General features: G+C 37.1%; 2 protein-coding genes and 1 long non-coding RNA gene across 5 annotated transcripts in view; 2 read left to right on the plus strand and 1 right to left on the minus strand.

Annotated features, from left to right (window-relative positions):
• The window catches only part of LOC129436653 (adenylate cyclase type 9-like), an 84,401-nt gene extending 66,289 nt beyond the window's left edge, over positions 1-18,112 (plus strand). The window contains exons 7-11 of the mRNA XM_055194897.2: positions 1,145-1,353; positions 5,397-5,556; positions 10,987-11,129; positions 11,904-11,927; positions 12,442-18,112. Coding sequence (XP_055050872.2) covers positions 1,145-1,353; positions 5,397-5,556; positions 10,987-11,129; positions 11,904-11,927; positions 12,442-13,759 — 1,854 coding nt within the window. The 3' untranslated portion in view covers positions 13,760-18,112. The remainder of the gene's footprint in view (positions 1-1,144; positions 1,354-5,396; positions 5,557-10,986; positions 11,130-11,903; positions 11,928-12,441) is intronic.
• On the minus strand, positions 10,372-21,475 carry LOC141362799 (uncharacterized). The gene is made up of 3 exons (XR_012368383.1): positions 19,957-21,475; positions 11,001-11,123; positions 10,372-10,806 (listed from the first exon to the last, which is right to left on the minus strand). It is a non-coding gene; the product is annotated as an uncharacterized lncRNA (long non-coding RNA).
• Positions 18,969-26,624, plus strand: part of LOC141362798 (histone lysine acetyltransferase CREBBP-like) — a 56,440-nt gene continuing 48,784 nt past the window's right edge. For 2 of the 3 annotated variants that reach the window (XM_073865046.1, XM_073865047.1), the window contains exon 1: positions 18,969-19,820. In XM_073865046.1, coding sequence (XP_073721147.1) covers positions 19,733-19,820 — 88 coding nt within the window. In that variant the 5' untranslated portion in view covers positions 18,969-19,732. The remainder of the gene's footprint in view (positions 19,821-26,624) is intronic. The other variant, XM_073865048.1, reaches the window with a different exon arrangement.

Raw genomic sequence — 26,624 nt, forward strand, 5'->3', positions numbered from 1 at the left:
AAAAAAAAAATAAATTGTGTTGTATTAACTTGTTTCATTTAAGTAAATTAGACAACCCTTGACAGAGCTGACAAATATCACGTTATTTACTCACCTATTTCCACGTTTAGATCCAGAAAGGTGATTTCAACCATGATAAGTAAATTCCTAAAGTGGTCATTTTGTTCTTATCACAAGTTGTGTTTTTCGTTTCATGTTTTTAAGTACTGATCAATCTACAGGTTATTTAGTGCTCTAACACATCCTAAAGTTTGACCTCTCTGTTTTTCAAAATAAAAGTAAATCGTGTTTAAATGTGAGGAGATCCTGTCCGCTGCTAATACTGTTGTATATGTTGAAAATTGATATTATTCTAATTTGATTTAAATTAATTTTCTTGTTCAAACTGTTGAATTTTTTTTATTCTCAACAATTTAAGTTTGTACTGTTGGTTGCTTTGAAACATTTAATAAAACTGAAATTTAAAATGAACATGTAATTTCATTATTTTTTACAAAGATAAATTACAAAATATGTTTGCAGTTACATATTAACGAGGTCATAGTCATGTATATTTAATAAAAACACGTGTAACACAAAAATCAATCTTGTTTTGTTGTGTTACTTTCGTCCCTGCAGGTGGGGTCAAAAGTAACAATTCAATACTTATGTTTAAAGTAAAATTATACTGAAGTCGTTTTACATTTTTACAAAATTCCACCTGATATTGAAAGACTTGTGAGTTATTGACCACAGCAAAAATATATCTCTGTCTAAAACATTATCTTTTAAAATTAAGTGTTTCTGAAAAATGGTACTTTCGCCCCCGCTCTCCCCTACTGTAAACTGTGTGCTTACCATCACTTAACAAAATATATTTTTTGGGGTTTAGCCAAATAAAGAAATTCGTACCGGTTTAGCACAACATGAGGGTCAGAAAATTATGACAGATTTTTTATTTTTGGGTGAACTATACCTTTAACACATAAAAAAACTAATCTTAAATAACTTTAGTTTTATTGGTAATAATTAAACCAAGGTCACACCTTAAACATAGCCATAGAAGATGGCATGGCATTAAAAAAGTAAAACCATTAATATCTTTTCTCTCTTTTCTTTCTTTTATTCTTTCTTTCTTTTTTCTTTCTTTTTGTCTCTATCTCAGGTAAAGACGCAGGCTCCCGTCCAGACTTTTGCCAGTCCGACATTCAGCTCATTTCTGGACATGCTCCTGTGTTGTTTTGTTCTTCTGGCTCTTTCATTGGCTTGTTTACTGCGGCCACTGGTTACCCATCAGCCGCTGCCCACTCCTGCGCTCATCGTGGCAGCAGTTTCAGCTGTACTTGAATGTCTGGCCCTGATGTTGGCTGTCCGGTGAGTGTGACCCAAAACTTTTCAGGATGCATTGTGAGACGTGCTTGCTGTTAATCTTAAAGAGATTAATTCTGTCATCATTTACCCATCCTCATGTTGTTGTAAACCTGTATGAGTTTCCTTATTTTAATGAACACAAAAGAAGATATTTAGATAAAGGATAGTCAGCACACAGTTGGTGGCAGTGTTCGAATTGAAGGGGGTCTGGGGGGTCCCTGGTTTTTAGTAAAATTAAAAAACAACATGAATTTAAAATTCTCATGTTGCGCTGTCACAAAGCGATAGGCTACTGTCCGTTATTTGTCCCAATTTCACAATAAACTAATTCAAAAGATTTCTGTCTGAAATAAATATAAACTCGTAATCATGCTGTTTTCTGGAGGAATTGACAGACGAGTTAATGTCTCTATCTGCTTGTCGTGTGGATTATATTCACCTCAGTGACGGTAAGAATGCTTAGTTATCTTTAGGGTTTTTTATTCTTCTTAAACTATTATTTCATAACAGTGGCAAGGCTACTCACTCAAATTGACAGCTGGTCCACCAAGTCAAAAGAAACACAAAATATTTTATTGGGAAAGCAGAAGAAATCACGCTTAAATACGCATCATTCAGAAATAAGTAACTATTTATAGAAAGCTTATCTTTTGCATGTGTTTTAAACCATGCAAATTTTAACATGCAAGCGATTTTAAACTATTTGAGCGCAAGACGTTAAAGTGAGCTGTTGTGTGTGCACAGGCAATGACGCACACACATACTCAAATGGACGCACACTCATAAGCGGACGCATGGAGACGCGCGTTTCTAAAGCATGCAAACACAAAATTATCACGAAATCCCCCAGTCTTGGCACTTATTCTCATAAAAACATTTAGTTATGTCTTGAAGTGAGTGCAAACAGTTCAGAAAGAAGTCAAATCTTTATGTTGGTCTGAAAGTAGCAGTTCTTATCTGCGTGTGTTTCTGTCATTTATATTATTTAAACAACAGAAAACAAAGGAAAATCACTTCTGTATCTTTAAAAAGATTAATTATATTTAATTTATATAATAAAGAAGACAGTGTTAATGTTTATTTGATTCTATTTATACCTAAATACTACTGTTAAATCTTACTTTATTTGTAACTTTGTTCTTTTCTTTTTTTATATGCTCATCGTTTCTTAATTTGTTCTTATTTTATTTTCCTAGCCCCAGTTTTGCTGATCCGAAAATTATTCGATCTATAATTTAAAAAAACGCAATGTAATCCATTTAACCAATACTAGTAAAATGATGTAATTTGAGAGTAGGCATTGAGGTCCACCCTATTTCACCCCTATTCTGTTTAAAATTTCTGACCTTGCAGTGTTTCACACTAATTTGAGGGGTAAAAACGTTTAGGGTTTGAGTTAAGGGTAATTTGGGGTTTCTTTGATTAAAACCAGGATCAGATGATTGTTGATCCAGGATCACATATTACTTTGTCAAATCACAGCGACCCTATAATGAGGGGGGTGGGGCTTGGACAGGGGGTGGGGCTTAGGTATGGGACCCCCCATAAGCTCCGACATAATTCGAACACTGGTTGATGGTATGGCATCCATTGATTTTCATAGTATGTTGATATCATCATTTATTAAAATATCTTCTTTTGTGTTAAAGGCGGAGTGCACAATGTTTGAAAAACGCTTTGGAAAAGGAAACGGGCCGACTACCAAAACACACTTTTTAGTAACGAGTAATCTAACGCGTTAATATTTCCAAACCAGTAATCAGATTAAAGTTACTTATCCAAGTCACTGTGCGTTACTATTTTTGAAATTTTCCTTAGTAAAATATATATTTTCTTGTATATTTCTTCTTGCGTCTCGGGAAGTGAAGTCAGGTGTGCGACAAGTCACGTTTTCAGCACGAGGACAATTCAGGTCACGTGTAAGCGACACAAACGTAAACAACGTACAATGGAGAGAGAAGAGAGATGCAGCTACAAAAACACTACGTCAAATAAAAATAAAAAAACATTTGGAGTCGCGGCACGGCACAGACAGTCAAACTAAGAGCAAGTCCCACCCGGTGATGCGAAGCAGTGAGCAGGAGTTCATCCACTACCCAAACAACAAAAGCTGGACTTCAGTGCAAAACCAGTAAGTGTGGGAGAGTTGAAGAACGAAAGTAACAAAGCGATTTTCTCCGAGCCCTGATAACATCTAAATCTCACTATGACAGCATATTAGCACATAACCTCTGAAAGAGTTGACAAATATCGCGTTATTTACTCACCGATTTTCACGTGTAGATCCAGAACTGTGTTTTCAACCATGATAAGTACATTCCAAAAGCGGTCTTTTTTTCTTACAACGCGTTGTGTTTCTTGTTTCATGTGTTACAATACTGATAAATCTACAAGGTATTTAGTATATAACATCCTGAAGACTTCTCAGTTTTTCAAAATAAAAGTAAGTCGAGTTTATAGAGTAAGTAGATCCTGTCGGGTCAAAAGTAACACTTGTTAGTTTTGTCCCGCTGCTAATACTGTGTATAATATGGTAAAAATTTGATATTATTCATATTTGATTTAATTTTATTTTCATAGTGTTCAAACTATTGAATTTTTTTTTAGTCTCAGCAATTTAAGTTTGTACTGTTGGTTGCTTTTGAAACATTTGATAAAACTGAAATTTAAAATAAAAATGTAATTTAATTATTTTTTACAAAGATAAATGACAAAATAAGTTTGCAGTTACATATTAAAGAGGTCATAGTAATATATATTTAATAAAAACAAGTGTAACACAAAAATCTATCATGTTTTGTTGTGTTACTTTCGTCCCTGCTGTCAAGGTCAAAAGTAACAATTCACTACTCTTGTTTAAAGTGAAATTATACAGAAGTCGTTTTACATTTGTTCAAAATTCCAGCTGGTTTTGATAGACCACACTTGTGAGTTATTGACCACAACAAAAATATATCTCTGTCTAAAACATTAACTTTTAAAATTAAGTTTTTCTGAAAATGGCCCCTGCTCACCCCTATTTATGTTAAGTGAAGTCAAGAAAGACTCATATATATATATTTCAGTTTTTTAAAACACAACAGTTCAACTTAAAATGTCAGGAGATACATTGTTGACGTTACTGTTAAAAATGCGCTTCCAATAAAGTGAGTGTTGGCAAAACCGGTTGTCATTTTTAATGTTGAGGCAGTGGGGGTGTTGGCAGCTACTGGAATGTAACTAACAAAGTAACTTGTAATCTAACTTAGTTACTTTTAAAATCAAGTAATCTATAAAGTAACTTAGTTGCTTTTTAAAGGAGTAATCAGTAATCAGTAATCAGATTACTTTTTCAAAGTAACTGTGGCATCACTGGTAAGGAGCGTGTCTACTAACCAACATCCTTGCAGGGTTGCGTATGCGTGGGGCGGGTCTTTTAAAAGAAGGTCCAGATTCTATTGGGGTAGGGGCGTGTTTGTTTAGGTGATTTCAAATATCAACATTGGCTTTCAAACATTGTGCACTCCACCTTTAAACAGACTCATGCAGACTTAAAACAACATGAAAGTGAGTAAATGATGACAGAATGATAATTTTTGGGTGAACTATCCCTTTAAGGGCCTTTCGCACAGCGGGGACCTTTTCATAGTACCCAGACTACCTGTGGGACTACCTGCTTTTTAGCATCTTTGCACCTATGGGTTTTTTTTACACTCGGAAGTATGTCCCGACTGCATGGTGGTGCGAATGCAACCAGGAAAATGGTACTGGGGAATATTTAGTTCTCTGGAAATCGTCCTAGTACTTGTTCTGGTAACTAACTAAATGTCCAAAAGTCCCTTTAGTTTGCAAAGGGGGCGTAGTTCTGCAGTGTGATTGCTTCAATGACACCCTATAAATATACAACCAATAGGAGCACAGCACTTGCTTCATTGTGAATAGCTGTTAACCAATCAGCATTAAGGACCAGAACTTACAATAAACTGTATACATAACACATAAATTACACAATTGCACATATCTGTTTGTTTACTGTCCTAATAAAATCTCATTGTGTATCTATGTAGAAGAGCGTTTTATCTGGATATGGTTCTGGACTGCACCAGAACCCTCCTGTGGGCCATCTCTGGTTGGGTTCCGCGCCATATGATCGGAGCGGTCCTGGTGTCATTACCCGCTGTGGCCGTCTTCTCTCATATTACATGCAGTATGCATCAATCCATCCAGGTATGCAAAAGAGGTTGTAGAGAGATTTTACATAGATGTCTAAAAGTATTATTTGTGACCCTGTACCACATCCAGTCATAAAGGGCAATGTTTTTAAAAATAAGATTAATATATCATATTATATGAATAAACAACTTTCCATTGATGTGTGGTTTGTTAGGATAGGACATATTTGGTTGTACATTTGGTTGATTTTTGGCATAAATAATCTATTATTTTGACAAATACAAAGTATTTTTGGTTATTGCTACAAACATACCCGTGCGACTTATGTTTTGTGGTCCAGGGTCACATTTGTTTACATCCTTACTGAAAAATCCAGCTAAGACCAGCATGATCTGGTAGCTGGTTTAAGGTGGCAGTAGCTGGTTTAAGCCGGTCCTCCAAGCCTTGCAAAGCTGGTGGGTCTGCTACACCAGCAAACAGAAAGCAGACATTAGTGGAACTGGCTTTTAACACAATGTCACTGGTCCAAATCCGTCTTTTGCCGACCTCCCTAAATATATATAATCATTTACACTCCGTTGTTATTATTGCATCCTTTTCATCTACCAAAATACTGAGGTGCAAATAGTATCTGGCAATATAAATAGCATCTAATAACTATTTATACTTATTGCAAAATTTGATCATTTTATTTATTAAAGGAATACTCCACTTTCATAAAATTAAAGCCTGATTATTGACTCACCTCCGTCATCCAAGATGTTTATGTCTTTTTCGAGAAGAAATTACGTTTTTTGAGGAAAGCATTCTAGGATTTGTCCTCATTTTCATATATATTGATCCCAACCGAGGCATAAGGGTCTTATCAAGTGAAAAGGTCATCATTTTTGCCCCCCCCAAAAAAATATGTACTATTAAACCACAACTTCTTGTCTTGCACTAGCCGTGTGATGCGCCAGTTGTGTTACATATATGAAGTGCACACTTGCGTATCATTTTAAACAATAAACTGACATTAATTAGTATCATTCCTCAACTATGTCAGAAAGATCCTCTTTATCCACACTTGTAAACACTGAAGCTAGTTACATCATGCGTGACCTTTCTACGTGATTATGTATTACGTAAGGTCATGCTGGCGCGTCACACAAGACGAGAAGTTGTGGTTTAAAAGTACTTTTTTGTCGAAAATGGCGATGGTTTCGCTAGATAAGACCCTAATGCCTAGGTTGGGATCGTTTAGAGCAGTGGTCTCAAACTCCCGGCCCGCCCTCCCCCTCTCTGCGGCCCGCGTCACCTTTCAAAAATATAACATAATCTGGCCCGCAGAAAAATTTTCATTCACTTTGTTTTATATTCGTTTGATTTTTGATTTAAACGTTCTAGTGTTCGTTCGCATGTCGCGTCTAACAACGCGTTAAAACGAGTCAAAGCATTTACTTTCCAAAGTGCTCGGGAGCGGAAGTTGCGCTCCGTGGCGTGGGTCGCGTCACCCGTTGCTACGCAGCCATGAACCACGCGGTCCGTATGTCGAGGATAACGGAATGCGTGATCGGATTTTAATTCCTCAACTGAACCTCGCGTCAATCATATCATTGTCACCATGCGATCAGTTAATCTGGTCGGGACTTTGTAGTGTTTGTCCAGAGAAGATTTGTTACTTCCGGGTGGATACTCAGCTGTTACTCAGAGAAGATCGAGCTGCGGTGGGGTTAGTTCACATCAACAAGTCACAGCATCGAATGGAGACACCGCATAGAGAGGCAGAGCGGTAGATGTAATGCAACACATTTTAAACTACAGATAAGAAAAGAGCCATCAAAGTGCCCAGGTTAAGAAAAGAGAAAAGATGTGGAGAAATGTACAGAAGATAAAAGTATGTATACTGCTATATATAATGAAGTATAATATATTATCATGCAGCTTACTATTCAATTACACATAGAGCAGTATTATTATTTTTTTTCTGTCCAACTAGCTTATATAACATGGACTACCCATTCAAAAGATATGGGATCACTTTCACTTATTAATATTTTCCCACATATAATAGAAAATTCATTAAAACTGAAATAACAAAGAACATAATGAAGTCAATACTATGACTGAAAACAATCCAAAATAAATCAAAACAGAAACACTTACTGGTGGTAATTTTTTATAAGTTTATAAATGTATACAGAAATTTAATTTGTTAGTTTAGTGCAAGGTTATAATAGGTCTTAGATAAGGTCAAGAAAAGATGTACTTACTTTTATAAAGTAATGTATATTAAAAAGATAAAATCACTGCTTATATATTTTCAAGTATTATTATACATTAAATAATAGAAATTAAACATGACATTTACAGAAATATTGTACTTTGAACGTTAAAATAGCACTGCGGCCCCCCGATGAAATTTCTGTCTTAGAAATGGCCCCAAGCCAGTTTGAGTTTGAGACCCCTGGTTTAGAGGCCTTTGAAGCTGCATTAAAACTGTTGAGGTCCATTTATATGGAGAAAAATCCTGGAATGTTTTCCTCAACAAAAAAATTATTTCTTCTCGACTGAAGAAAGACAGACATAAACATCTTGGATGACATGGGTGTGGGTCAATTATTGGGTTTTTTTAATTTATGAAAGTGGAATATTCCTTTTAAATAACACTTAAAGGATTAGTCCATTTTCTTAAAAGAAAAATCCAGATAATTTACTCACCACCATGTCATCCAAGATGTTGATGTCTTTCTTTGTTGACTCGAGAAGAAATTATGTTTTTTGAGGAAAACATTGCAGGATTTTTCTCATTTTAATGGACTTTAATAGAGCCCAACATTTAATACTTAACACTTAACAGTTTTTTCAACGGAGTTTCAAATGACTATAAACGATCCCAAACGAGGCATAAGGGTCTTATCTAGCAAAACGATGGTCATTTTTGACAAAAAAAATAACAAATATACACTTTTAAAGTACAACTTCTCGTCATGTAGATCCGGTCGTGATGCGCCAGCGTGACCCCACGCAATACGTCATAACGTCAAGAAGTCACAGAGGACGAACGCGAAACTCCGCCCCAGTGTTTACAAGTGGTTGAAAGAGGACCGTTCCGACGTTGTTGTATGTCAACTGATACTAATTAATGTCTGTGTGTCAGTTTATTGTTTAAAATGATCCGCAAATGTGCGTTTTATATATGTAACACGTGACCTCCCTACGTCACTACGCATTTACGTTAGGTCCCGCTGGACCGGACGTAGACGAAAAGTTTCAAAAATGACAATCGTTTCGCTAGATAAGAACTTATGCATCGTTTGGGATTGTTTATAGTCCTTTGAAACTCCGTTGAAAAAAACTGTTATGTGTTGAGTTAAGTATTAAATGTTGGGCTCTATTAAAGTCCATTAAAATTGGAAAAATCCTGCAATGTTTTCCTCAAAAAACATAATTTCTTCTCAACTGAACAAAGAAAGACATCAACATTTTGGATGACATGGTGGTGAGTAAATTATCTGGATTTTTCTTTTAAGAAAATGGACTAATCCTTTAATTTTACCTACTGTCAATAGCATATAGCTAAGAAAATATAATAATTTCACTAATATCTTAGTGTAAAGTGACAATATTAGTGTTTTAAGTGTTAGTTTTTACTATTGCTATTTGCACTTAGCTGTGGAATAAAAAATATCCAGATCATCTGCTAAATCAAAAATTTGATTTTAAAGGTACATATCATGAAAATCTGACCTTTTCAATGTTTAAGTGCTATAATTTGGTCCTCAGTGCTTCTATCAACCTATAAAATGTGAAAAAGAAGTTTTGGTAAACCATTCTCTGCAGCAATGTGAAAAAATAGGTAATTGAAATTTGGCTCCCCTTGTGATGTCAGAAGGGGATAATACAGCCCCTTAACCTGCACTATCCAACCATGCCACTGCCATTTAGTGCAGAGATCAGCTCATTTGCATTTTAAAGGACACACCCAAAAACAGCACACTTTTGCTCACACCTACAAACTGGAATTTTTAACATGCTATAATAAATTATTTATGTGGTATTTTGAGCTAAAACTTCACATACACACTCTGGAGACACCAAAGATTTATTTGATATCTTTAAAAAAGTCTTGTGAAATTTCCCTTTTAAAGCATTCCGAGAATCCATTTAAAAGGAAAAAGCACAGATGAGATTTCTTTAATATCTCAGCAATGAGTAGCAAACTTTTGCTTAAGTCTCATGTGTCTCAGATGTTTCTCCTGAGGAAAAAGACCCAGAAACATGAATGTTAGAGATTCAGAAGAGATCACAACAACTTCACAAAACAAGCTTAGATTTCTCAAGTCTGCAATGAAAATTCAATAATATTAACTAAAGAACTCTAACAATCTATTATACAATTTACATTATTTTCACAATGCGTTTGTTTTAATTGTGGAGTCTTTGTTCATTGTTGGCCTTTTCTATTAGTTTGCATAAAGACTTTCATGAAAGCTATATTTGAAGTTCGCAGATGGGCAGTTGGGCTTTGATTAGAACATTTTGTCCTGTTCTCATATAGATCCTTTTCCTGAAAAATGATCCGTTCTGATCTGCATCCAATTTTCCGTCTACCTTCAGGAGTTTTCCAGTGGTTGTCACTGGAATTGTCTCTTAAAGCACAATATGATTCAGTAATGCCGTGCGGTGTGCAGTCTTGGTTTCATGTCAAATGTAATGCTGACTGCTGTTTCAAGTTTATTGTTTTAATATTGAGACATGTTCCTAAAAAACAATGTGGAAAACTTCAGAAAAATGCTTTTCACTTGGAGTTCATAAAAGAGAATTTATTGGGAAAAAATTCTGCTTTACATAAAGTTCATTGCTTAAAAATAGGAAAGGTTTAAGAAAACACATTCAGCATAGCACACAGTATTTATTGTTTCGTCATTCTGTCAGTGCGAATGCTTTTAAAGTTCAACACTCTCAGAAGCTGTCACCGGGGCGGTACCCTTTCAAATTGTACACCGTGGCCCTTAGGAAAATGAACCATGTTTTTTTGTGGTACAAGTGTAGTACCATGGTTTTTTGGTTTTAACTGTAGTAAAACCATGGTTAATTCATAACGGTGTACCTAAAAAAGTGCATAATAGTACCTCAAAGGTACATATTGGTTCCTTAAAGATACACATTAGTTCCTCAAAGATACATATTGGTTCCTCACACATACATATTGGTTCCTCAAAGGTTTCCCATAAAGCTTATGCTGGATTTTTCGACCTTCTTCCTGACAGAAACTTTTTGGCATGACCTCCCCCCTGTGTAGGGTGCATCCCTTTGTGCCCGCTCAAAAAAAAAAAAAAATGCACAATTAAACAATTTTAAACGTAAAATTTGAATTGATGATACATTACTGTATTTATAAAATGTCATAAAAATATTTGATTTACTATAATAATCCATCAAGTTTATGCAGGAATGAACTGTGATTAGTTTGCATAATTTGTATTCACTTCTGTTCCTCAGTTCACCATGTTCACCTGCTGTGCCGTCATAATAGCCATCATCCAGTACTGTAACTTCTGTATGCTCAGTTTCTGGATGCGTTCAAGCCTGGCGACGCTGGCCGGACTCACGTTTCTTAGCGTGCTCTGGAGTCCTCCCTGCAGGTTTACACAATACACACATTATACACTAAGGGGCGGTTTCCCGGACAGGGTTTGGGTTATTCGGGACTATGCCATATTAATATTAGGTCATTTAAAAGGTTTTTACAAACATACTTTACAATAAACACTACAGGTGTACATATCAAGACAAAACGATGTCAACGAAATATGTTAAAATTAAACAGAACAAGGTGTTTTTAAATTAAAGCAGCTCAAACAGACATTTTTGTCTGGGAATAGGATAAGCCATGTCCAGGAAACCGTCCCTAAATGTTTTGTCATCACAAGGGTTTATGAAGTATAAAATAAGTGTGTTTAAAGGTGCAGTGTGTAATTTTTAGAAGGATCTTTTGACAGAAATGCAAAATAATATACAAAACTATATTATCAGGGGTGTATAAAGACCTTTCATAATGAACCGTTATGTGTTTATTACCTTAGAACGAGACCTTTTCATCTACATACACAGAGGGTCCCCTTACATGGAAGTCGCCATTTTGTGCTGCAATTTTTCTACAGAAGCCCTTCACGGACAATTTTTTTACTAAGTTGTTTTAGATAATGACATGTTTGTCCGGTGGCAGCTAACGTAGCTTCTCTATGTGTTTCAAAAGCGAGGGTTGAGCCGTGGACTAAGCCGTTGATTGCAATTCGCAACCTTACCACTAGATTCCGCTAAAATTTACACACTGCACCTTTAAGAATTGAGCACAAATGAGTTATGGTTTGCTAATGCTAATTTAATACTAATGCTGTCTTCCATTTGCCTTTTAGCACCTGGGAACGTCTATTTTTCAGGTGAGTTTAAAACCCCCACTGACAGCCAAAAATAACCATACATAAGCGTTTACAAAAACGTTTAAGTGTAACATTAGTTGAAATTTAGTTGGGTCGTAGCTGATTATTTGCTGATCCAAACAACAAATCAGCTACCAGCTCAAGGTTTCCAGTTTTCGCAGTAAACCCCCCCCCCAACTGCTACTTAAAACTAGCCCAAAGTAGCCCAATCGCATTTGGGGGGGGGGGGTCCCCAGTAAAAAATGCATTCCCAAGGTAAAATCTGTGTTTTCGGCAAGGTTCATTTGCTAAAATTTGCATTCTCAGAGCTAAATATCACATTATTGGGGTCGCTTTAACCCAGAGACATGAAAAACAAAATCAAAGTAGCCTAATTCCATGGGAAAATCACAGATTGGTAACCGAGTACCAGCTGATCCTTCCTAAGGTGGTCAAATGGTTCGCTAATGGTGCACACCGATTTTTTCCAGTAATATTAAAAATCATTGAAATCATTGCTATTTCTTCTTTTTAGATCCAGTGACTTCAACAGCAGCGATAATGACACCCAGCCTTCTACGAAAGCTTCGGGACCACAGGACCTGCTTGGCCCAGAGGCTCTGGTGGCATTTTTCCTGTTGATTTTACTCGTTTGGTTCCTCAACCGCGAGTTCGAGGTTAGCTACCGTCTGCACTACCACGGCAACGTGGAAGCGGACCAACACCGCATCAAGATCCAAAACATGCGTGACCAGGCGGACTGGCTCCTGCGAAACATTATCCCCATCCACGTGGCCGAACAGCTGAAGGTGACCCAGAGCTACTCGAAGAATCACGACAATGTGGCCGTCATCTTCGCCAGCATCGTCAACTTCAGCGAGTTTTACGAGGAGAGCTACGAAGGCGGCAAAGAGTGTTACCGTGTCCTGAACGAACTGATCGGTGACTTCGATGAACTCCTACGCAAATCCGACTTTTCCAACATCGAGAAAATCAAGACGATCGGTGCGACCTACATGGCGGCTTCGGGCCTTAACACGCAACAGTGCAGCGACCAGGTTCACCCGCACGCCCACCTGCGAGCCCTGTTTGAATTTTCTTTGGAAATGATGCGAGTAGTCGATGACTTCAATAAAAACATGCTGGGCTTCAAGTTTAAGTTGCGGATCGGGTTTAACCACGGACCCCTCACCGCGGGAGTGATCGGCACCACCAAGCTACTCTACGACATTTGGGGTGACACGGTTAACATCGCCAGCCGAATGGACACCACAGGAGTGGACTGCCGCGTTCAGGTCAGCGAGGAGAGCTATGTGGTGCTTAGTGGAATGGACTACGAGTTCGACTATCGTGGTACTGTCAACGTTAAGGGCAAAGGTCAAATGAAGACCTACCTGTACCCAAAGAGCACGGACAGCGGACCTGTGCCACAGTACCAGCTATCGGTCTCGCCAGAAATCCGAGCGCAGGTGGACGGAAGCATCGGACGCTCGCCCACCGACGAGATCGCCAATATGGTTCCTGCCCACAACGTCAGTAGAGTAGCTGCGTCGTTCTCCGTGAGCTCAGGTCTTACAGAGCAAGGAGACGGAGGCAAAGCGGTCGTTGACAGCTGCAACGGTACGTCCAAGACTCAGCGATCCGCGTCTGCACTTGGCCTAATTTGTAGACCAGAAACCAACTTGAGTCCAGCAGCAATTGGTAAACCACCAAACCCAACGTTGACCTCTATCGTCCCGGCTTCCAACCAGTCGCGAAACCTCGACTCAAAGGCCACAGCCGAGCAAAATGTTGAATACACTGGGGGAACTGACAAAACTCTGATGCTAACAAGCCACCAGTGTCGTTCTTAACCCTTTAAACATGGGCTTGCAACCCTCTCCGTTGAGTTTGTAGGGCTAGGCATGCTTAGGAATGTACGTACGATAGCGTAGATTTGCATTGGTGTATGTGGGGTGGAAAGTCGACTGAATTTAGCACACAATCTTAAGTGTTTATACAACAAGGCCAATATGGCAGCACAGATCCAGGAGGCATTTTGTGTCTTGATCTCTCTAGCAGGACAGTACAGGACCGTAAAATGGCAGACGACAATATGGGATGCGTTGGGACGGCACAGACCACAAGTCCCGACCACAGTTATTCATAATCGTAATTAAGTATTCGTAAAATTTTCTTTAATAAAGTGCCTTTAGGATAACAGTATATATGAGGCATTTTTAAAAACCTTTAAAAGCATGCCAATCTGATGTTAGGAAAATATTTGATATATTTTGGATTACTATACAGTAGATATTTTTGAGTTATATAAGGTATACATTTATCAGTTATGGGGCGTACACACCAAATGCGAATTCAACGATTTGCGCGAGTAGATTACATACAAAGTCAAGGCAAAGACAATAAAGGGGATCGCACACTGGCCGCGCAGCTCAGCGCCGCTCTAAAAAAATCTAACACATTGTTTTCTATGAGTATACGCACACCGGAGCCGCCCCCCTTTATAGATGCAAACTCACGTGGGGCAAAGCAAATGACACAAATTGGGCAGTGCGATTGCCTCGAAAAGATGTGCTATTCACCTCAAACGCGACTTTGCACAAGTTGAAAATATTCAACTTAAGCTAAAAATTGGCATGACACAAAGTTAAATCCCGTTAGTAATCTAGAGGGAGTAAAGCGATGCTTCGCTATAGGTGTGTACCCAGCATTTGTATTTAATGGTCTGTTTTTACTAAATTAAACAATTATTGCCGTTTTTTAAAAAATGTTATATGACAAACCATCACAATGTCGCACGTCAAAAAGCGTCTATGAATAAGTATTAAGTAAATAAGTTAAATATAGAGCAAGCTATGGGCTTCATCCACCTACATCAGAAATATTAAACATTTCTACAGGAAATTATTCCTCTTAGGTGCATGTTTACCTACGGTGTTCCTGTAGTTCAATCGGTTGAGCGTTGCATAAGCAGTGCAAACTATCATGGGTTCGAACCCATAGGACACACATACGGTATACCATGAATTCAAGGCGTTTTGGATCAAAGCATTTGCTAGATGCATAAGTGTAACCGTTTTTGTATTCATTTTTCCTGGTTGCAATTCATTTGAGACTTCTTGGATGGGTGACCATAACCCAAAATGCATGCCTCATTAAGAAACAACAATGGGGTTGGCACATTTGCCTTAATGTAATGAGATGAAAATCTTAAAGAACTCATTTAAAGTCTTAAAGGACATAAATGCATTCATGCATTAACTCCTGCAATCTTTCAAATTTAGAGCTGAGGATGTTTATTAAAAGCATGGCAGCAAGTTGTCAGTAAAAGTCAACGTGAAATGAGAATTTATCTGATTTAATTTCTTAATGCATGTGCCTAGTCTTAATATTGTGCACGATTCATCAGTGCACGCTTTTCTATTGTTAACCAACAGGCAGATCGCTGTTTAAAGACCGTTTTAGGCTACTGTGATAGGTAGTACAAACTTTTTTAAATAGTTAAATCCCGTAGATCAGTGGTTCTCAAACTGGGGGCCGGGGCCCCCAGGGGGGCCGCAAGATGGTGCCAGGGGGCCCCAGTTTTATGACATTTTATAAAATAAATTAATTTATCATAAATTCTGTGTAATTAAACCTAAAAACAAATAAGGCTACTAACAAACAAGTACTACTTTGTATAATTGAATATGTTTTGTTTAATTAAAATGTTGCGTTTTAGAACACATTTGTCATAACTTTTCTTTCTGGGGCCGCGAAGGAAAGCTCCGTACACATGGGGGGCCGCACGTTGAAAAAGTTTGAGAACCACTGCCGTAGATAACAGTAGATTTGAGAACAAAATGCTCTGAAATGTGAACGTGATTTTTAATCGACATGTCTGGCTTTATTCTGGTATTATCACTATCCAGTTACTTATATGTGGTTAAAGGTGCAGTGTGTCAATTTTAGAAGGAACTGTTGATATAAGTGCAATTTAATATACATTATCAGTGGTGTATAAAGACCTTACGTATTGTTTATATTATTACTACACCTCGGGTCCTCTTACATGGAAGTAACCATCATGTTTCTACAGTAGCCCTAAACGGACAAACTGCTCTACAAAGCACGTTTCTTCATTGTTGTCTCAGACGATGACACGTCCCGTGGAGGCAACCGTAGCTTCTCTATGTGTTTAGAAAGGGAGGAGTGAGCCGTAGGTTGCAATTTATAATCTCACAGATGCCACTAAAATCTACACACTGCACCTTTAAGATAAAGTCCAACTTGTTGTTTTCTCATTAAACATTTACTTTAAATAACATAAATTTAGGAAAGATAAATGTGTATTTTTTATTTCGTGTTTAAATCTTTGCCTTTCATAGCTGCCATGACATCTTGGAATTCAATTCATTATGATGTAAAGAAAAAGATTCTGGGTATTAGAAATGAAATTGTTTTGACAATTATCTGTGGGTATGAGGGTAAATTTACCCTGGCATTTAAATGTACAGACCTGTGTGAAATATTAGAATATATTAGACCATAGATTTGACTCTCCTGCTTGTCTTTTGTTGTGCAATAGTAAAGGGTAAATTATATGGGAATAGGATATTAGTAAAGGTCTCATAAAGGTAGATTTTAATATTTTTAACTCCATGTCGTCGCTATGTAAGTAAATTTGCACTGATATTGCATCAATTACTTGACTGTTTCAATGGAATTCGTGTTTTTCCCTTTTGATAGGAGCGTTATGTATATTTCACTACTTAAACTTTGGCTTTATAATGGGCAACCTGTCTTAATTTAAAGGGTTGTGTGCTCAAAGTTTTCTGTTGTTGAATTTGTCATTTATATATTTATATATTTCATGATTTACACATTAGTGATGTTCATAAGATTGCGCTTTGATTAAACACTTGTGAAATATATATACGCAATGCTATGAATTTACTATCTGCCATGATGCCATTCAGCAGTGGTTCTCAAAGTGCGGGGCGCGAGATGGTGCCAGAGGGGACCCCAGTTTTATAAAATACATAACTGATCATAAATTCGATGTAATCAAACCTCAGAAACGACACTACATTGTATATTTTACATTTTTTTTTATTCATATTCTATGTTTTAGATAAAAAGTTTAGGTCATGATTTTTTTTGGGGAGCCGCACACACCGAAAAGTTTGAGAACCACTGCCATACAAAACAAAAGGGAATTGTTATAAAAATGTGATTCATTTGTCTGTTTTTGTCATATGTATTAGTGCCTTTTACTTATTTAGAATGCATCGAAATGACACCGCCCTGTTCATTTTCAGACATAAATACATACTTAACGTTTGCGTGTGATATATTTATCAGAAATGATCTTTAGCGCTGTGCCTTTTCTTAATAAGAATTTGTTCAACATGCCCATATTCAGTTTGAATGTGAATGTTACAGGAGAAATATTGTCATTTGATTACAAGATGCAATTCTTAAATAATTACATTAATTCTGTGCTGATTTTGATGTGATACCACGTAAAGTTACCCATTTTTATATTATATTTTGTAGGGCACGACTTTGACAATAATTAAAGTGCCCTTGCTGCCTAAAGGGAATACGAGCACACAACCCTTCTGGGCTCCTCTGTTTCAGAGAAGAAAAGCAATATAAAACTTGATTAAACACTATAAGCATTATACTTAACTACTGATCCCAGCTTTGCTAAAACATTGATGTTTTTGACATTGTCATTTGTATGGAAATGTACTCAATATGAACTTTCCATTCGTATAACTGCTTACTTCAGCAATGAGAAAGGGCTGAACTAATGCATGATAACAGAAGAGCCACTTTGTGTTTGTTTGTTTGTTGTTTTTATAATCGGTCACTTTAGTTACTCGGCCCAATTGATAAGCAATTTGATTTCATGTGTGTATGCAAAGCTCAATACATCAATAGACGAATCACACACTGTAACTTCTTGCCAAAGAGTTTATTTATTCAAGAATGTATAATTTTCACTTGGTTTCTTTGTAGAAACTTTATTGAATCATTTATAAACTCGTTGTCGTATATCTGTGTCTATTTGTATAAAATTGCTTCTGTGTTTGTACATATGCATTGCTTCTGTGTCAAAATATTATTTTTTGTATTGTTTATACATATGCATGTGCCATACCGTTACATCAAATCCAATGGATGAAAAGCAAATGCTCTTAATACAGTGTTGAAATCTGCCTTTTGTCTGTTGAAACGTAATTGTAATGCCTTAAAATCTTTAATCTGTTACCTTCAAATCTATTCGTAAAATTATGGGTTTGCATGCTGAATTCTTATAAAGTATAGTTTTGGAGCATATAGTCTATTATCTTTGCACTTATATCAATGTTAGATGGCAACAATAGACTCAAATTGTTTTATTACGTTTATATTTGAAGAGTTTCGTTGCAAAACGAGATAACCACCGTTTTGTTAATTGTTCAGAAATCACGTTTTTTGGTTGTGCATTCCAATTAATTTCAATGCAACTGCAGTTGCTTTGTTTTGATTTAAACCTTCATAACTTAAAATACAGCTAAGTAGCACCATAAAACTAAATAATAACATGATAACATAATAATAAACATGTTTTGACAAAAATGTTAAAAAATGGATTTATCTCGTTTTGCAACGAAACTTTTCATTTAGTGTTACTGCACTGTTACATTTTAAACATCTGTATAATGCTATATCTAAAACCATTGCTAACATATATTAAAATAATTTTTATAGTTCAATTTTTACTACATGAAATTGCTTAAAATCATTTACCAAATGTAATATAACCTAACATAAAGACTCCAGTTTAAAGAAAGCTTTTAACCACCATGCTATTAGTTTGTAGTAAACTGAAGTAATAGTAATGCCTGTAATAATCAGTATCTACGTTTACAGTGTATTTGCCATCTTAATATATTTTTTTAAAGGTTTAAAATAAACAAATTCTCTCTTTACATTTAAATGTACCTGTACATATCGTCCCCTAGTGGCTATTTCGCTCAGCACCGTGTGACGTATTCGTGTGCGTGAGAGGCGTGGCTGCGCAGCCCCTCCCCCTCCACAGTCTGGCTGGGAAAGAAAAAAACTTTTTGTATCGAAGGAATCAACAGCCGCCATCTTGTCGCGGATGAGCGTCAGGATTTCGGGAGAACATTATTTTATTTTTTACGCACCCGGCTCCACCAGAACCGGCCCAAATATCTTCCTTGTGACGAAAACGATTGGCATCGGGCCGAATCGAGGACATTTGCGGCGAATATAAGCAAAATGGAGCCGTTTTCGTGGTCGGCTGGAAAACCCCCGTATATCTGATTTCCCCCTTCAGCGCGAGCGGCGCTCCTGTGCCACTCGCAGATATTAAATATAATTATTTTCACGCGTTTTCGATTCATTTTTCTGGACTTTGTCGATTGTTCGATCGCAGCTGGATATGGAGCTCGAGGGTCTTTATTTTTATTCACAGAAAAACGCCTCTTTGGAGAGATTCACCCGCGCCGCTTGAAGACATAGGAGGGGTCGATGATATTTTCCTCGTCGTTTTTCCTCGGTTTTAACGATGATATAAATTATTTTCGGGGGGTTCGGGGCGATTATTACGGTTAATTATGCGGGTTTTGGGTGTTGGATTATCATGGGGTGAATGGCGGTGGCGGAGCGGGGCGCTGTTGAGCCGCGTTTGAGCCTCATCTGTTAATTATTGGCCCCTGATCGCTGAATAATAATAGAAAAACCCGAGGCTTGATTTTGATTTATTTCGCTTTGTCCTGCTCTGGGAAAACGCATTTGTTGCTTTAACGTGTTTTTGTGAAGAGAACAGGATGGCCGATAATCTACTGGACATGGGCCCTCCCAACGCAAAACGGCCCAAGCTGAACTCACCTGCACTGCCCTCCTCAGATACTCCAGGTAAGATCTTCACATACTCACCTGTCCCATAATAAACATCTCCGATCTCACGTGCTCAGTCAGATACATCTCTCAGGTAGTTTTATTAATTGCGTGCCAAAAAGATATTTCTTACGTCAAACTAGGTAAGACTCACCTGTCGCATTGGAAGCCTCTCGGAAAGCACGTGTGCTTTTAGTAACCTCCCATGTTAGGTTCAGGTAAACCTCGCCATCCTGAATCTCTAAGACCAAGGCGAGATCCATGCTGATCTCCAGTATGTCCCATTAGTAAACCCCTAAATGCAAGAGATGGCTCTTCTTTCCCGTTACAAACCTCAGGTTTACTGTCATCTCTGGTCTGCATAATACTATTAAGTTATCCCTGTCTATGAGAAACCTGCCAGACCAGGTCTAGATCGTGGTTTTTAAGCATGGCTCTGTCTTTATGAATGTAAGAGGTTTAGTACTGCATTGAATAAGACAAAACAAATAATTTTAAGCCGCCTGTGCGCGAGGCCATTCAATAGGCAGTTGTTTTGAAATTGTAAAATGGCTGAATGTGCAATACTGGTTGTGGTAAATAATGCATACATATTATTAAGATAATCTGACTGAAAATGACATTGTAACTTGGTTGTACTGTAATGCATAGTGTCTGGTAAGTGTGATTTATATGGGGAGTGTTATTAACGCAATAACAATTAAAATCCCGCTTAAAGAAAAGCAGAAGTTTTCTTTTTCAATCCCCAGTTTGCGTGCCAGTCTTCATGCATTAAGACTGACTGAATGTCATTGTTATAAAGGGTTTCTCTTTCATGTTTGCACATACTCATAGTTCTCCGATCAATGTCTGATCCTCTATTCTTATTTTATCTTGTGCATTATGCAGAAACAAATAAATCCATAAAAAACTGTAAATGCACAGATAGGATATTTGTCCATTGCCTATTAAAACGATTTGCCAATACGATATTTGTCACTTTCCTGGCTTATACGTGTATTAAGGTATACTTGCTAGTTTATTGCTACATCTTGTTTTTATTGAACATGGATTGGATCCTCATTCAACAGGCCACCATTATAGAGGCACACAGATAAAAATCAAAATACAAATATGACAACCTTCAAATAATAACAAGGTGAATCATATTACATCATACAACTTAAAAAAGAATTGCTTTTTATATTAATAATAAGCTTTCCTCAGCTGAAGTAAATCGTTTTTATTATATCTGCCTTATAATGATATAGCAAATGTGCTGATGATATTAAATTGATCAAAAATTGTCTGATAATTGTAGTTGGACTAGTAGTGGTGTAAATTAGAGTTAATTTGGATACGATACAGGATCTATGTGATATTTGCAGATAGATCCAGCATTCATTCAATGCAATTACTATTTGATTAATTTATTGATACTTTAATATTACGTGCCTGGCAATTACAATCTAATAGCTCACGAATGCAACCAAAAATATAACATGAACATTTAAACTCCTTCAAATATTGGGACTTTACAACAACAACAACAAAAAACACACTTTTTACACTTTCTTGGATAATACACAAGAAAACTAAATAATGAGGGGAAAATGTCACATAAAATCAAGCGTATAATGGGTGGCAACAGTCAGAGCCTTTAGTGTTTCAGCTGGTGCTGGCAAAGGTTTTCTGCCAATCTGTTTGTCCAAGCCATTTTCCAAAAGCAAAATATTTCCAAACCCACAATTTGCGTCCGATAGCAGTGACAACGTGACTGTGTTTTTTGAAATAAACAAAAATGTTCGCTTTGGCAGAAGCAACGTGTAGACGTCAAGAAATGAGGATGCGGAGAGTGTCGAAATAAAGGTACATCATATCGATGCATTGTATCGTTAGAAATGTAATCAATGCATCAATCTGCATCAATGTATTGTTACACACCTACAGACTAGTACATTGGTGTATCTAAATGATATGCATTTTAGATCAGCAGTGTTGATATTTGATTTGTTTTGTAAAAGTTTTTTTTTTTAAACGAATGATTCACGGCAGTTGTAGCAGCACAAGTATTTCAAACTTTTTTCTGCCAATAGGTGATTTTTGCTTGGCTCAAATATTTGCAACACATTGTGGTGTTTTCGTATGTGCTTTACCTTTTGAAGGGTGATTTTAATGCAGATGGTGGATGTTTTTGCAACAGTGATTTTGCTCTTAATGACAACATGTTTGTTTATACTCTAAAATGGCAGTAATGCGGCTGTACTATAGCGTGCACAAGTCCAATTGCGTCTATGACATGGCATTGATGGTTCTTTAAACAGTACAGTTGAGGAGCTCAGATGCAAAAGCCACTAAACGCCACCTCTGTCAAAAAGGAAATGATGATAACCAAATGCTCTTGGCATGTATTATACGTTTATTAAATAGTTTCACTTTAAATCCACTTACTCCCGGCGTAACAACATTCAGAAATATCACGTTATTGGCGGAAACCATTAAACACAATGGTGTAGTGCCCTTCGGGGCAGATACTCTTCAAATTTGGTTGCCCAAAATGAATGCTAGTAGCTCAAGTAGAAAATACATTATTTTTAATGTAGAATATTGACAAATTCTGGATTTCCATGCAAGCCAACTGTTCCTGCTCATCTCCACACTAGATCTTCTCACCATTTAGTAGTGGGTAAATGGGTCACAAAACAGTTTGGATCATATAATGTTTTTCCAGTCCCAGATTGGATAATTTTTCGGGTAGGCATGGGCCGGTATAAGATTCTGGTGATATGATAACCTTTAGCAAAAATCCCACGGTATTGCCTAGGGCTGTGCAAAAATATTGATACAGCTAACTATCGTGATATGTTTTTCCTCAATAGTGTATCGATATTTCAATCCCTACTATCGATATTAAAAAAAAAAAAACAGAATAATCCCTCTGTGTGCATCAAGCGACCTCCTCCGCCGCTGCTGTAGTAATGTCGCAGTCCAGTTGTCTGTCATATACAGCTAATGTCTCAGAAGTTAACGGGAGTGAAAAAATGGAAGACAATTTTAAAACACCTGCAGCTTTCGTGTGGACACACTTTGGCTTTACGCATGCAAAGTATTGTATTGTATCGTGATACATTGTATAACGACCCATGTACCGTGATGCGCATCGTATCGTGTGGCCCTTGCCAATACCCAGCCCTAGTATTGCCATTGCAACACTAAAATGTGTTATTTTGAAATGCCAGGTAAAAATAAAGCCTTTAAATTATAATATGCTTCCAAAAAATATATCATATTTTCGTTATGTATATTAAATATAAACATCAAATCAATATCATGACTTAATCATTTAATGAATTTTGTATAAACACAGCTCATACCTTGGAGACGTTATCACAGAACAGGTTTTGAAACCTCGATTGTTTAAAACCTCGGTATACCTCGGGGGGGAAGTGCGTATAGTCTTAATTCGAGTGGGTGTCCCTCTCAATCTAATAAAGAAGTGGGTAAACTCCGTATAACTGCGAATATCCCGAACTACACCACACCACTGATTTAATGCCTCGATTATTTATAAGCAAAGTCTTCTTAAGTGTAAGCAAGATGAATTGGGTGAACAACGGTAAGCGCACGTTGATATGCAAGAGCTTTTTACCCAGTAAAAGAAGCTTTGCCAATATAGGATATTGCCTAGTTTTTTCAGGCTTTTACCTTTGTTTAGAAAGGACAGTAAAGAGAGACTGTAGATATTTTTAGTAGTGCAGAGTTTTGCATGCACTTAAAGGGTTTTGCAGGTAAAGATAGTAAAATTTGTTAAATACCAGTGATATGTCTAAAGTGAGATTTTTGAAAATATGGCATTTTATGGCATAAAGTGAAATTACTGAACCTAAACATAAGAGCCTAATACAAATGCTCATTTACAAGAAAACATGTCAGACGCATTTAGAGGATTTTGCATCTGAACTCCTCAGATGTTTGTGCTGCAACCTTGGTAATACTTTATGCATTTTACGCAAGACTGAAGGGCCATGAGCAACAATATTTAAAAAATACAAACGTAATATACCACATCTAAAACTTGTCTTTTCCATGGACACTTGACAAATGCATGTTGAATGCTGAGCGTATTTTAAAAACATCTTGTATTTCTCAAAAACGTTTTCTTTCACCTTCAGCTTGGATTTTACTAACTGTTGTTAAAATTTTGTATCATAGCCCTCCTTATGTTATTGACTGAGGGTGGCTCACTTCACTGTTGTACTCAGTTCTGTATTAAGATACATTTTAGTCGATAAGATCAAGGGGACGAGAGAGAGACATTCATGTTTACACCTGGTATTTTAATCTGTGTCTTTTGTCCACTTTCGACTGCTGCTCTCCTGATTACTTTCAGAGGTTGGTCTGTGGATACTGTAGGCTAGGGCTGCACGATTAATCGTTTTTAAACCGAAATCGCGATGTGAATGGATGCGATTTTCGAATCGCAAGAAATGCGATTATTTCGATTCAAAACTATCAAATATAACAATCATCTAGTACGCAGTTTTTGACAGTTCGCTTCATGCGCATTTTACGTTTGATGCAGTTTAAACCAATAGAGTGCATTAACACTGAGGTGCTGACTACACGTCAGATAACACCATTTGGAAAACATGAGCGCGAGCAGCAGTTCAACTCCTCAACAAAGTGTACGGCCATATGATTTCCGTGATGCGGAAAACACGGACAGAATCGCGAAATGCATACAAATGGAATTAACTGCACAACGCGGAATGTCATGAAGTTGGCAGATTTTGGATTCAGTCATTTTAAAAACCCATTATAACTCATTAACCGGCAAATGAAAGGACAGAAATGCGCGAAAACATTTCCCTTTTGTGTAATGTTGGACTTAAAGAAAGGTGTATATACGTCCGTTTCTCGTCATGCATCGCAAACAATGACAAGCGCCTCATCAGACTATAAGCAGGTTTCATTAAAGCCCGGAACACAGCAGACGAAAGAGGTACAGTATACTTTCTTGCACGCGCACATCTGCACCTCTTTGAATATTTACAGGCATGAGGGTTCATGAAGCGCGCACACAGAGAGCAGTCAGCACACGCGTGATCACTAAACTTAAGTTTCCTTTCTTGTCTAAGTGAACATAAACAGCTGTATGTTTATCAGTACATTGAAGCAGAGCAGTTTTAAAGCTGTCTTGTGTCTTAAAGTGACAGACAGTAACCTGGTGCTTTCTGTGTCAGAAATGTTTATTACACACCAAAAATCCTCCTTACTCTTAACTGAACAAGCTTCTGCAGCTCCACATTTAAAATCCTACAGTGAGGACTGTGCAGTGTTTTATTTGTATTTTTTGCTTATGTTAAATCATAGATTCTAATAACTAATATATTTACATTTATTACAGATGCCTGAAAAGTAAAACAAGATGAGTATAGTCTTATGATTAAAAGAAAAAACTAAACATTTGCCTGTCAGAAGCATTGTTGTAGTGACAGCCAAAATACATTGGCCTATATGTTATTTTAAATAAAACTTTCAAAAAAAAATTTTTAAATTGTATTTTTTTTAATGTTCTTAGATTAAAAAAAAGTTTGTCTGCAGAAGAGCAAAGTCCTGCAGACAACTTGGCACAATGTTTAAGAGGTTTTAAATAAACAGTAGCACAGCATCTTTCTTTGATGCTATTAAAACCACCACAACAAACCTGGATGTAGCTCTTTTATTATATACTAATGAATCGCACTTTAAATCGCGAATCGCAATTTTGATCAGAAAAATCGCAATTAGATTTTTTCTCCGAATCGTGCAGCCCTACTGTAGGCGAGATCCTCTGCTTTCGTGAGAAATGATGGGTTTAAATTGACGCAAACTAATATTGGTCCACTGCTTGTGTTTATGAAAGACGTGGAGAGCAGCTGCTTCGGTTTTATCAATGAAAAGCCTAAAGGTGGCGCTATACACTGTGTGTTTGAGGTAGATGTCAGAAACGATGTAAAATATTGTGCCCTGTACATCACATGAGATGAGTAGGTGGAGAGTAGGCAGTGTGTTGTGGCTGTTTGAAAAAAAATTTCATGTAACACCACAAGAGAGCGAGCTCAAAACGTTTTACACCTCATTTACACTTGTCTTTAGCGTTGTCCACGAAAACGCATCTTAATACCATGTGTAAACAGCCCTAAAGTCGCTTTGGATAAAGCGTCCGAAAATGCTTAAAATGAAAATGTTATATAAAATCTTTGTGGTGGCATCATGGGAATGTGTTTGCATGGACAGACACCACTTGGTTTAGGGTCGCAACGGCAGTTCAAAAGGTCGCATATGCGACCATTTTGGTCGCAGTGTAGCTCCCTGTCACCGTTCTTTTTTATTAACCTAGTATTTGTATTAAATCTACATTCATTGAGTTGAATCGAGAATCGCCCCGAGAACCTGAACCGAGAATCAAAATCGAACCGATTTGATGGCTTGTGAACCGAAATCGAATCGATCTGGAAAACCCAGCCCTATTCAAAACCCAAACATAATTTTATAAGTGCGTTTACATGCACAAAATAAGTTGATAACTAGCAAAAATCTGCTTATTAAAGAAAACCTTTTTCATGCGTTTACATGCAAATCAATAAACCGGCTATGCAGACAACTGCGTTTACATGGGACTTGGAGATTTGTCAGGTTTCTTGCAGGTAGTGATATGACCGCCTATAGTACATAATAGTTGTCCAAAAGGCCGATGGCATATCTGTCTTAATCTATACTGTTGTATCTATTCTTATGTCTGCAGAACCTGTTAATATAACATGAGCTTTTATTTTCATGAGCTTTTGTTAGGCAAAGACT

This window comes from Misgurnus anguillicaudatus, unplaced genomic scaffold (assembly GCF_027580225.2).
Source record: "Misgurnus anguillicaudatus unplaced genomic scaffold, ASM2758022v2 HiC_scaffold_29, whole genome shotgun sequence".
NCBI lineage: Eukaryota > Metazoa > Chordata > Actinopteri > Cypriniformes > Cobitidae > Misgurnus > Misgurnus anguillicaudatus.